At 37.8% G+C, this 13,250-nt stretch overlaps 1 protein-coding gene across 4 annotated transcripts in view; it reads left to right on the top strand.

Annotated features, from left to right (window-relative positions):
• Positions 1 to 269: 269 nt before the first annotated feature.
• The window catches only part of LOC127585396 (TNFAIP3-interacting protein 1-like), a 57,772-nt gene continuing 44,791 nt past the window's right edge, over positions 270 to 13,250 (top strand). The window contains exons 1-3 of one of the 4 annotated variants that reach the window (XM_052042828.1): positions 270 to 400; positions 521 to 610; positions 12,882 to 12,940. In XM_052042828.1, the coding sequence (XP_051898788.1) occupies positions 608 to 610; positions 12,882 to 12,940 (62 nt within the window). In that variant the 5' untranslated portion in view covers positions 270 to 400; positions 521 to 607. Of the gene's footprint in view, positions 401 to 494; positions 611 to 6,961; positions 7,001 to 12,881; positions 12,941 to 13,250 lie in introns of those variants that run through there. The other 3 variants (XM_052042839.1, XM_052042835.1, XM_052042846.1) reach the window with 3 other exon arrangements.

Raw genomic sequence — 13,250 nt, forward strand, 5'->3', positions numbered from 1 at the left:
AACAGTCCCACTGCCTATTCCTTTTTAGGTGATTTTGTGTCATTTAATACAAAAAAAAATCAATGAACCCACATACACTTTTTGTAAGAAAAAAAAGCATTTACGATTAATGCAAAAAGGGGGATGTAACAGTTATTATTACTGTAAATTACAGCTCACTAATATTGTTGCCATTATTGCTGATGTAAAGTTTTCCACCGGTGTAGGCTGCGCCCTTCGCCGAGGCTTTCCTGTAGGGCTTCCTCCTGCAGTGTGGGAGTATGTTTACCCTTTTCTCCAAGGCCTCTCGGCAGACGAGGGAATCCTCATAATTGCGACATCACGCAGGGGGCTCGGCTTATCGCCACTCAGTTTAAAGAGAAATCCGTGGGAGAACTGAAAGGTTTTAACGAGAGTTCCGGTGAGAAAGCAACTGCATATCTAAGGGATTCCCCTTTAAAAAGGGTGGGTTTCTTTTATATATATGCACACATATATATTGGAACAGCCATTCTCACAGACTGACTGCTTTCCGTTTTAGTCACACCAGAGATTTCTTTGTGGAGACGCTGTAATTTGCGCATTGAATAATAGCAAAGAGCTGTGAGAGTCATCCACAAGACACATCATGGTAAGTAGTATTTAGATCTTCTTGGCTTTGTATATGTCAGTATGCGAATCCGTTTAAAAATAACTGTCTCCAGTACATGGTTTATGTGTACTCAAGGTTTATCTGATCAGTGTTCTGGCTGAATGAGAAGGACGTGTTTAATTAATTTGTCGTAATTTGAATTGTTGGGAAATCACTGCCTTTTAATATGTATGATAAGACATTTTTAAAGAAAGGAGTCAGTGATAAAGCACTATATTTGCAATATAATGAATATTTCATTTACAATTATTCATATAGGGAATATTGCACTGACATTCCAGAAATCCTCTTTTAGCAATTATAAACTGGATTCTGTGCCGTGTGTTGTCGGTCCCTAAAATATTCAAACCCAATCAGAAGATCAGGGGGGACCGGGGTAAAGAATTGCTATTCAGGAACAAAAACTGAAAATGCTGAAAAATGCTCAGCAGGTAATTCAGCATCTGTGGACAGAGAAACAGAGTTAACGTTTTAGGTCCAAGACTTTTATCCGTTTCCTGTTGGGTATTCCCAACTTTTAATATTTTTCTTTCAGATTTCCAGTATCTGCAGTTTTTTCCCTTTTGTTTGCAAGGGATGGTGGACAAATTTAATAAATCAGAACATTAAAAAAGAATAAAAATATAGGCAGCTGTAAAGTACGGGTTACACTGCTTAAAACATCTACAATTAAAATAAGCAGTTTCTCATATTAGACAAAAACTGATAATCACAAGCCATTTCTAACCACACATTATTGTCTCATGGGCTGGTCTATTATTTTAATATGACCATCCACCCTGTATCAAGGAAGACCATGGAAGAACATGTAAGGAGCATCACTGCACAGATATAAAAAACAAAGTGCCAGTTGGTTAATCCACAAGACAGGACAATGTGCATACTGAACTGTGGAAGAAGCATACTTCATACAGAGAAAAGCAACCCCACAAACAACAGATCAGATCAAGGCTCTGCAGTCTTACTGCGTGCTGTCCTGAATAATGGATAATGGAACCTCTTATGGGTGGACAGGCATCTCCATTCTCAGTTCTGGTGTGGTCGAGCATGTAAGTGCAAAGTGGAAACATCTTCAGCCAGAAATGCCAAGAGGATAATCCATTTAGGTCCCAGTCATCATAGAAACAACCTTTAGCTAATTTTATTTCATGGCAAATGATATCAAGGTACAAATGAATGTTCTGGATGTAGAAAAAGCCAAGGAAGTACCAAGGACATGGTCCTATGTGTCTAACCAAGTTACTCCATTACAATTGCTTAGCTGGCATCTACCCAAAAAATTGGAAAGTAGCTTAGGTACGCCCTGTTCACAAAAAAGCAGGACAGTCCAATTCAGGAAATTACTGTCCCATCCGTCTCCTCTTAAAAATCAGCAAAATGATGGGAACTGTTGTCAACAATGCTAAGAGGTGGCACTTACTCACTAGTGCTCAAGTTTTGTTTCTGACCGGGATCTCTCACTCAAGAACTAGTTGAAAGCAATCATGGACAAATGGGCTGAAACCTACAAGCAAGTTAAGAATAACAATTTTTAACTTTAAGGCAGCATTTAACCAAGTGTGGCTTCAAGGAACAGTGGTGAATTTGAAATCAGTGAGCATCAGGGGCAAAACTTTCCTCCAACTGGTCACAGGTCACAAAAAGGATGTTGTGGTTGTTGGAGGCCAATCAGTCCAGCCTCAGGAGTTTACAGAAGGAGTTCCTTTAGGTGATATCTAATATCTTCAGCTACTTCATCAATTATGTTCTTCCAGTATAAAATCATAGAACATAGAAAACCTACAGCACAATTCAGGCCCTTCGGCCCACAAAGCTGTGCTGAACATGTCCCTACCTTAGAGACCCATAGCCCTCTATTTTTCTCAGCTCCATGTACCTATCCAAAAGTCTCTTAAAAGACCCTATTGTATCCAAAGTGGGATGCTTGTGGAGTTCCTTTCACTTCTCCCCAGATAACTAAGCTGTTTGTATTTATGCGCAAGAAGGTCTGGACAACATTTGGGCTAAATGGCTAATAATAGCTGTGCCACACAAAGACAGACAATGCTCACCTTCAACATGAGGGAATGTAACCATCTCCCATGGTAATTAATAATATCTTGAAATGAAGCAAAATAGAGCTTAAAACAGGCTTAAAATAACTGCGCTGGTTTCTTATATTTTTATTATATAACTGAATCCCGTTGAATAGATTACTGTCTCAAAATTGTTATTCTTCAGTGACTCTCTGCAGGAGTCCATAATCATATTTATTCTGTTAATATTGATTACAAGAAATAATTTGCATGTTTTAGATGATAAGCATGCTACCCATGGGATAGATTGAATTAGCAATTATGCTGATAAATATATTCATCCAAAATGGATGGTTTAGTAACTGAAATCAAGACATAATAGAACATTTGTAAAATTGAAGAACACCAACAGTTTGGTGATCTCAGGTCTGCACATTGCAGCAAACTCGTCTTACGTTTGATTTATAAATCTTGTTAATGAATACTTGCAACTGATAGATTTAAATATAAACCAGAAGCCCCTCCTTACAAGCCTCCATTGAACTCTGCGAGAGCTTACTGCTTGGGCTGGATGTCAGGCTAAACAGTCTGAATCCATGTTCCCAGCACAGAGTTTCACTCACTAACAATTTATTGAACTCAGAATATATGGTATAAAACTAAGGCATGGCAGCAGGCTGGTAGAATAAAACTTTGATTTATAACATACTATGGGCAATTTCTTGGAATCATATCAAGGTACAAAATGATGTACAAATTAACTGCAGAAGTCAGATACTGCAAAGTACCACTAGAATACTTCTATAGAGGTTGAAAGATTTCCAGTGCAGTAATACAGCCCTTCCAATGGCTCTGGAGAGCAAAAAATCAGAAAGGCAGACTCCCTTTATGCTAATGCCATCTCCACTAACTTTCAACACAGAACGTAGAACTTCCGACAGGCCCTCTCATTAAACCTCTTTCTCAAAGCTGATGCCATTTTGTGGCAGGATTGTTTGTTATCTCCTTTTAGTTGAAGCTAAAGACATTAATCAGGAAACCAAAAAAATCGATGCCAGTCACAACGGGCCTTGAATGTTGCTTGTTATATGGTGGGCAATTTTTATCCAAAGTCTGCGCGCAGAATGAGAAATTAAGGGAGGTTTTCACCAGAAGACAGTAATATTTACAAAGATTTTGGATTTCATACTTGCTATTGAGATTTCCTTCTTTTCATGCAAAATGTGAATGGGAATACCTTTGTGCCTTTTATTGAATTGTTCTTTATTGTACTGTTACTTTATTGTGTGGTATTCTTCTTCAAGCTGCAAATGAACATCAGTCATACAGTATTTACATTTTCATTCATCTTGCTTTAAGAATGCTGCATGTGGCTTTCAGAACACACAGAAAGACTACTGATCCATCTGGCTTATATGTGGGATGCACTGGTCGGTGGCATGATGGTGTTGAAAAAGAGTGAAAGAGTAAAAGGGTAGACAGAAATGGGACAAGAAACAAAAAATACTTGCTATTGTGTGAAAGAAAAGGAAGATTTTGTTCAAGAAACAATTAAGTTTCAGTCTGAACTGGTTTCTAATTTTTTTTTAATTACTGATTTTGATTTAATTGGAGAGCAAAAGTTGATGCAACTCATGAATTAAGCAATTTTTAATAGCCAGAAATACCAATTTTGTCAAATACTGGTAAAACTGAATAAACTACACTGAAGTGAACCAAAAAACAAAAAAATGAAATATTGATAGAGAATCATAGAATCATAGAATCGTACAGCACAGAAATGGCCCTTTTGGCCATTCTCATCGATTCCAACCGTGATGCATACGTACACTAATCCCGTTTGCCTGCATTAGAACTGTATCCCTCGATGCTTTTCCTATCTAAGTATAAATGTCTTTGTAACATTATAATTGTATCTGCCTCTACCACCTTCTCTGGCAGCTCGTTCCAGAGAACCGCCACCCTCCGTGTGAGAAACTTGCCCCTCAGATCTCCTTTAAATTTCACCCCTCTCATCTTAAACCCATGCCTTCTTGTTCTAAGCTCCCTGGCCCTGGGAAAAAGATCCTGAATATCTATCCTGTTCAAGTGCTTACCATGTTTCCGGAAATAAATGACTGTGTTAATATGGGAGCCGGCTATAGCTTGTTATACCCCCAGAAACAAGAAAGTTCTTCATTTGCTTTGCTTTGATACATGTGTTTAAAGCAGTACAGTTAGCCTCAGCACCCTTGATGCATTTGTTATAGCAGTACAGTTATTTCTATCTCTATACCGCAGTTGGTAATCCATGCTTGATGTATTTATGTGTTTTGTTGTGAGGACTTTTGCAGTGGAATAGTGGCTGCTGACACTAGTTTCAAGGGTCAGAGATGGGATACTGAGTACTGGTCTGAAGTGCTAGAAATTGACTAGTCACCATGATATTATAGCCTTGAGTTTCAACCCCCAGAGAAAAGAGCAAACAACAATTGAAAATATAATTGAGTACTTGGGCATCCATTTAATTGCCTGATTCAGTTTAAAGCCTGGCCTTTTGTATTCCCTCAACTTATATATTTATTTCAGTTACACAGGAAGTACTTGAATAAGAGTCTTTTCCCCAGCAAATCACTCCTTCCAAAACCCGGTGAAAGGTTATTTAGTCGCACAAAGCAAGGCCCTCCACCTATTTTATTATCCTAATTGCAACATGCAAAGAAGCCGTGTCTGGAAGCTAAATGGCACATTTCCAGCATTTTGCATCAGCCACTGGGAGGCTCAACTCTTCCATTCGAGCTGAATATTTGTTCCAAATGCTCCATTTTTAGCCCTAGAAAATTAAAGATTGTTGAGAATTACAACTGTAAAACAAACATGATCAAGCTAGCTTCATATGCAATATTCAAGTTCCAACAAAGACCACTCCCAAATAATATAACTCATCAAAGGCACCATTGGAATTAAGTTCATAAAAGTAAAATGCAAATGTGATTTTTTTTTTAACACAGACTAAATTAGTACCTGGAACACAGAATAATTTTACTAGTGCCCTTGTGAATTTTTTTATATATATGTCTCTCTTTTTTCTCTTCAATCAAGATTTTTAATGTCAACCCGAACGGCATATCATGTTTGGCAAAGAGATTATCACCATGGTTCGAGTTGTCCAGAAGGCTGAGCACATTGGTCTTTCCCAGTAAATGACTTGGAGCTTTTTGTTTAGTTTCCTATATTCGCACAGTCATCCAAAAAGCCAGTGTGTGTGTTATGATTGAGCACACCCCCCCCCCCCCACCTCCGTGAAAGATAATCATTGCAGCAATATAAGTTACAACACAATTCCTGTAAAGTAATTGTGGAAGCAAAAAAAGTGGGGAAACTGTATTTTTATTTTTAGAAATTAACTGTAAAAGTCTCAAGAAATAGAATAATGTGACATTCAGAAATAACCCCTTAGTTATTGAAAAAGGAATTAGATGTCATAGAAGGAGTAGTATTTATTAATTGAATCATTTTTTCATAGTAAATGATACTCTGTAACCATCTCTAAAACATGGCACTTGCACATTGATTGCACGCTGAATAAGCAATGAAGTCATGTTGTATAATAGCTGGAACAAAGAGTTATCCTGATTAAACTGCAAAACAGAAAATTAACAATAGTTCCATAAGAAGCTTGAGAGCCTTTTCCATTAAAGTGAATTTGTGTTATTATTTCCACTTGTATAAATAGTTTCCCTGGTGGTTCAGCTACATCCTATACAGTCTGAAGAAAAATAAGCATATTGTTTAGAAGATGGCATGGTCCCAGCAAAGGTTATCACTGCTTCCTTTGCCAGGCTTGTTCATGCCCAACTGAAATACCAAGAAATGGAATTATAGAATCACCCTGAAACAAGCAGTTTTTCTGACATATTTCCCAAATGAAAGTCAATCTCAATTCCTCAGGATTTTCTTAAATAATTAGAAAATTTCTCCTATTGCTTTGGCCAACCCTGGCAGTTAAAGAACTAATGTAATATTTTTGCTGACTGAATTAATAATATTTTCAGTTACGAACTGTGCCGTGTTCACTTACTACGGAATCCCACGTGGCTTACTGTTAAGTGACAAGCAGAGAGAGCAATGACACACATGCTCAATGTGTGCAAAACCTTGCAGCACAGCTTTGCAAGCACTGTTTGTTTCCATTTCCTTTCTGCAGGAAACAGTCATTATTATATATGTTGCCATCAAAATGTTAAACATTGAGGAAATGCTGCTTTGAAGCATTCAAAGCCTCTCAGCTTTCAACATAAGTTGAATGAGGCTTCAGACAGATAAGCCACGAAGTATCATCCTTGCTCAAGAAAGAAGTGGCATTTGAAATTTAGTAAGGAATTTGTATTTATTCCTTTTAATATTTCTAAAAGGAAATTACTGTGAAAAAGAATGCAGATTTAAGTTTGGTATTTCCTTCACCGCCTTCTGTTGCCTGTGGTAACATTTATGACAAATCATTTATTCAGATTAGAACATTGATGAAAGTCTGGTTGAAGTTATATTATAAAAATAGGTTGCATTACTCCCCTGATCATCAGTAGATCAGAAGGAGACCATATTAAGTTTTTGAGCTTTAATATTCAGCAAAAATATGGATTCATCAAATTTACAAATGATTTTCACTTATAGGTTAAATGATTTGGAGGGAGAAAGTGAATTGGTATTTAAATTAATATATTTCTTGAAACTGATTTTGAACAAATAAAGATTACATGAATGCTTTGTAATGTTATGCTACTTCATTGAAAAATATATTGCACTTTCCATGTGGCATCTGTTCAAACTCCAGCAGGTTCCATTACTACTAAAATATTGAGAGAAAGCTCAATAATTTGGGTCATTCTAATCAATATCTACCTAATGTTAATATGCCATTGAGTTCAGTGGGGGAACACAGCTGATGTGGTCATAGAGTTCACTTGCTCCACTGTGAAACTGGGCGAGCAGAACAATGTGTACGCAGAAATGAACTTGTATAGCTCTGGTCATTGGTTCCCCTCCGTCAGTGTGATTTCTAGTTAGATAACAGCTCATGGGACAGTCGTTAAGTGTTCCCATAAGAATAAAATATTTTAGATCATGGAAATAAATCACACGGGGAAACACCACACCAATCTGGAAATCCCCTCAGAAGTCTTTATACTAGCTTTCAGATATGCATACCCTACTTCTGATAAGACAAGATCTCCCTCTGATTAAAAATTATTGATATAGTTTTAAAAATTGAACATATATAAAGCAGTCTGGTTGTCATTTTCAGTTTATTTGATGGTAGTTAAAGCTTTTGACATGCTTTTCTCTCAATCATCACAATTTAGAATACTTACTCCAGTAACTTCATGGGTGAAATTTCAGTTTTAATAAAAGGGCATGTAATGTCTGTGCTACTTTGTGTTTAATTGTTTAATGGACTGATAATTAATTTATGGAAATGCATGGCACTGTAAAGGTTATTTTGGAAAATGTGATTTTATGCACAGACCTCTGAAGAAAAACTTTGCCCTATTCTTCTTCAAAGGAACTTTTGGGAAATACTTTTCTATTCAATACCAATACCAGGATGAATGGATAATAATAAAGCATGGGAAATGCCTACTCTGTTCTGATTTTAAGTCACCTGATCTTTCAGGCTTATGAAATGCCCAAGTCAGGTTGGGAAATAGACTTTTGCAAATAGTGATACAACAACATCAATAGAATCCTAATTATGAAATCTCAATCCAGTAGAGGTGTGCATATACAGCTACAACCTGAAGAGCAGGGAGTTTTATTTTCCAGCTGAATTTAACATGTTATGTCATGGAAACAAGAGCATCAAGAGTGTTGTGCTGGATCCTACAACCCCCACACCCTTACTCCCCTCACTGAACAAACCATTTTAGGGAGAGATCACCCAGAGGCATATTAATAAGTCCAGCTCTTAAAATTGGATTGTGTTCATGAAAATTAAAATCAAGCAGTATGTAAAGTAGGCTGCCATTAAGATCACACTAGTTTTTTTACTGGTGGAGAGAGTTTATTTATATATGCACATATATATATATATATATATATATATATATATATATATATATATATATGTATATAGTAGCGGCTGCTACTGCGATGTGAAAACAAGACACTAGTCGAAGGGTTTCAGAACAAGAACTGGTTTATTTTCCTGCCTTGCGCGCGAGAGAGACTGTTCCCACCCACTTAAAATGGCAATGACGTACATGCTACGTCATCAAACCTTGCCCGCGCGCGGGTTCGCCCTGTTGCTCAGGGAAAATGAAGGCCCAACGCCATCTTAGGCCTTGCCGCTCCGACGACGCGCGACCCGACCGCCGAGCCGGTTCGCTTGCTCGGACGGTGAGTCGCTAGTCGCTATAATGTATGTATGTGTGTGTGTATGTGTGTGTGTGTATATATATATATATATATATATATATATATATACACACACATGCACACACACATATATATATAATTGTGTGTGTAGAGCATGTATAGATAGAGAACAAAGCAGGAAGCAGTATAAATATTTATCTTCACTTTTTAAACTGATTCTGCTTTGAAGGTAATGAATGCTTTTTTTATTTTTGCAAAGAAATAATTATCAATATTACTGTTAAAGTTGAGTATGAATCCAAGTCAGCAGTGCTACATGCACAACTAAGAACCTGGCAAATTCAATTGACTGAGGCCTAATTTTGGTATCTATTAATAGCTGTGGATGCTTCCCACCAGAGAGGAGAATGCCTATGGCTGTACATTTGATAGTTAGCCATTACCAAGAGTCCCCCATACCTCCAGGGTAACCAAAATACACTGGTATAATTTGTTGGACTGAAGTGATTAAAATTGTGAATTTGTTGACCCAAAAACCAAAACTGTAATTAAATTACAAAGACTTCAATTTTTTGATTTCTTTGCTGCATTTTCTCCAGTACCAATTATTGGGTTGTGGAGTTTGCACAGATCTGATCATATTTTAGTGAACCAAGTTTTATTTTAGCAAAGCTATAATTGCTGATGTTGTAATGAATCATACAGCTATCTCAACAGTCCTGTAGCATACCTACAATTTTCACAAAACAATAATACGACAATGAACTGTTGTCACAGTCATTGTTAGCTAATCACAACCAGTTTGGCTGCAAGCTGAAGATGACAGAGCAAAATTAAAATCATGTGCAGGATTTAAATTGTACAATTTACAGCTTACAATTAGATTGTACCTACATTTATTTATTAAAATTTTTATTGTTATATTTTCTACTATCGACTTTGACACTTTATTCACATTCTCAGATTTTACAGTGATCACCAAACTACTACCAGATTGTGGCTATTGGCCCATTAGACTAACCCTCCTTCAGTCCCATGTGTGGTTTTTAATATGACTGTACAGGAACCAGAGAAACAGGCATCACTTCAGATAAAGTGTCAATGGTTCTATCTCTGTTTAATTCAGAGTAATTAAGAGATGGTATCTTCTGAGTTGTTGTCACAAAGACAGTTTATGTTTTTTGCCAACAGAATACAGGCGACCAGTCAAATACAGGCCAACAGAATACAGGTTTAGGTAATGGAATTTTGCCCTTACAGAATTCACATATCACTTCCCAAAAATTTGAGATACAAAATAAAATTCATTTGTACTGAATTTGTGTTTAAAAAAAGCAAATAAATCAACACAATTTTTTTTTCAACTCGCGTTTCTTGACGCATGCACAGATAACATGGGCTTCACATTATGGAAAACCATGATATGGCCCATTTTCTAGGAACGCAAACACCACATCCCCGTAACTTGGGGGTCATCTGTATGTTACTATGTCATTCAATTGCTCATCAGTGAAGTAATCTCACACTTACTGATTTGTTGGAAAGAAACTTATCAGAGCTGAAATGTATTTATACCTACACAGCAGTAAGTATTCAGAAAGTGGCCATTTCCAGCATATATTTGACACTGTCAATCATTGATTACTCTCTTTCTCAAATAGTGCAAAAGACTGCAGATTCTGAAATGAGAATAAAGCACTCACTGATCAAGCAGAATTTATGCAGACAGAAACAGAATTCATGTTTCAGATTGATGATCTTTCTTAAAGAACAGTTTTGATGAAAGACCATCAACTTGAAAAATCAACTCTGTTACTGTTTCTGGAGGTGCTGCCTGTCCTGCTGAATCTTTCCAGTATTATCTGCTTTTATTTCAAACTGTGGCGTATTTCAGTTTGAAATATTTTTAGATGTTATTGGCTGGCTTGATTTTGTCTCAGATGTTTAAACTGTTCTGAATTTGAACTTAAATTTGTTTTGGTTGATATACTGTGGGTCCTGATGCAGGGTTTGGACAATTCCTTTCCTCCCACAGATGCTGATCAACCCACTGAGTTCTTCCAGCAAATTGTTTGTTGCAACAGCATTAATATTCACCTAACTGTTTAATTTTACTTAATTTTTCTCTGGAGATTTTAACTATCACAATAGCTTCTGGTTACTGTCATTAATGTTTCATTACAAATGCTCAGTATATTCACGGCAGTTTCTTCTCTCTACCATTTCAAGGAGGGTATTAACCCATTAAAATATATTTAGTGTTCATATGATAACATAGATGCCACTTTCTAGTTTTATGTCATTTTAAACATTTGCAAACAAGCAAAATTATCTTGCATATCGAACATTTTGTTGTCCGTGTTCCAGTCTATATTCTTTTACTCTCCTGATTTAGTGAAAATTAGAACCTCTTTCAGCATGTTGTTCTATCAGTGGCTTTGGTTCAGTCCTACTCAGGCCCACTCCCCCAGCTGGTTTTTGGTATGTGGACAACTCCATTGGTATTGCTTCCTGCAGTCAAACAGAACTCGAAAATTTCATCACTTTAGTTGCCAACTTCCACCCTGCTCTCACCTTCACATGGTCCATCTCTCACACTTCCCTTACTGGATCTTTCCATCTCCATCTCAGGAGAAATGCTAGATACCAACATCCACCACAAGCCTACAGACTCCCACAGGTATCTTGACTATACTTCCTCCCACCCTTCCTCCTGTAAGGACTCTGTTCCATTCTTCCAGTTCCTCCATCTTTGTCACATTTCCTCTAGTGATGAGATATTCAGGAGTCTCTGAAATGCCTTCTTCCCAAACTGTGACTTCCCCTCTGCCCCATAATGGACAGACCCTCATCTCAGCTACTTCCCAAAACTCTGCTCTCATCCCTTCTCCTCCTGGACAGAGAAAGAATAGCCCCCACTCTATCAGCCTCCATATTCGGTGGATCATCCTTTGCAATCTCTGCCAACTCCAACAAGCTTCCAACATTTCGCTCCCTTTGCAACTCCCTGCTCCATCCTTCCATCCCCATCTACCACTCCCCCTCTTATAGTGCTTTCCCATTCAACTGTTGGAAGTGCAACACCTATTCTCTTCACCTGTTCCCTTGTCACCATCCAGTACTCTGAATAATCTGTCCAGATGAAACAGTGATTCACTTGCATTTCTTCTAATCTAGTGTTCACAAGGTGGCCTCCTCTACATTAGAGAAACCAAATGCAGATTAGCTGATTGCCTTGTGGAACACCCACACTCAATTCACAGGAGTGACCCTGAGCTTCTGGTTGCCTGCACGTTAATTCGCCATACTACTCCCACTCTGACCTTTCTGTCTGTGGCTTCCAGCACTGTTGCAGTGAGGCTCAGTGCAAGCCTGAGGAAACAGCACCTCATCTTCCTCCGGGCACGTTTCAACCTTCAGGATTCAATATCAAATGCTCCATTTTTAGATTACTCACTCTTTCTTTCTGTCTGTATCAGAATTGCCTCATTCTCCCTTTATCACTTTTGCTTAGGTTTTCCTTTTTTGTCTAGTTTGGCCTGCTGGGCATGCCCCACAACCTTTACTATTAGCAACACATTACACAAATAAAGAAGCTTAATCTGATCTTGACTGTCCCTTATCTACCACATCAGGTCATCTGGTCTCACCCTATCAGAGGTATTCCCTTTGTTCTACCCATCCGATCCCCCCCCCCCCCACCTTCTCTACTACTGAAAACTGACTTGTTTTCTTTCCTTCACAGTTCTGATAAAAGGTTCCAAACCTGAAGCGTTAACTATTTCTCTTCTTGCAGATGCTGCCTGACGTGCTGAATGCTTCGAGCGTTTTCTGGTTTTATCAGTAAATTTATTTCCTCGGTCTTTTTTTTTGGTCAACAGTTGAGACATGAGAACAGAGAAGCAGAAAGACTTCTGGAGCAGCCTTTGCATGGAGTCAGGTTAGTGCACTTCAAGTGTCAGTGGTAGAGATAAGAACTGTGCCAGCCTTCATAATTGAATTGGATATTTGGACAGAGGAAAGGGGTTTGAGGGAAAACAAGAGTCGATTTATGTGAGTAAAACTGTCAAGGATAGACAAAGACTTAGAATGGTTCTACTTCTATTTTAGTTAAATGCTGCAAACAGCCTGTTGCAATTAGAACTAGTAACATGCCATTAATTAAAGGTAAAGTATCATAAATGGTGAAGCTACTATTAAACTTAATGGCATTACACCTGTTCAGACACAAAATGGCCACCCCAGTATGT

This window comes from Pristis pectinata, chromosome 2 (genome assembly GCF_009764475.1).
Source record: "Pristis pectinata isolate sPriPec2 chromosome 2, sPriPec2.1.pri, whole genome shotgun sequence".
In the NCBI taxonomy this organism is placed as follows: Eukaryota; Metazoa; Chordata; class Chondrichthyes; order Rhinopristiformes; family Pristidae; genus Pristis; species Pristis pectinata.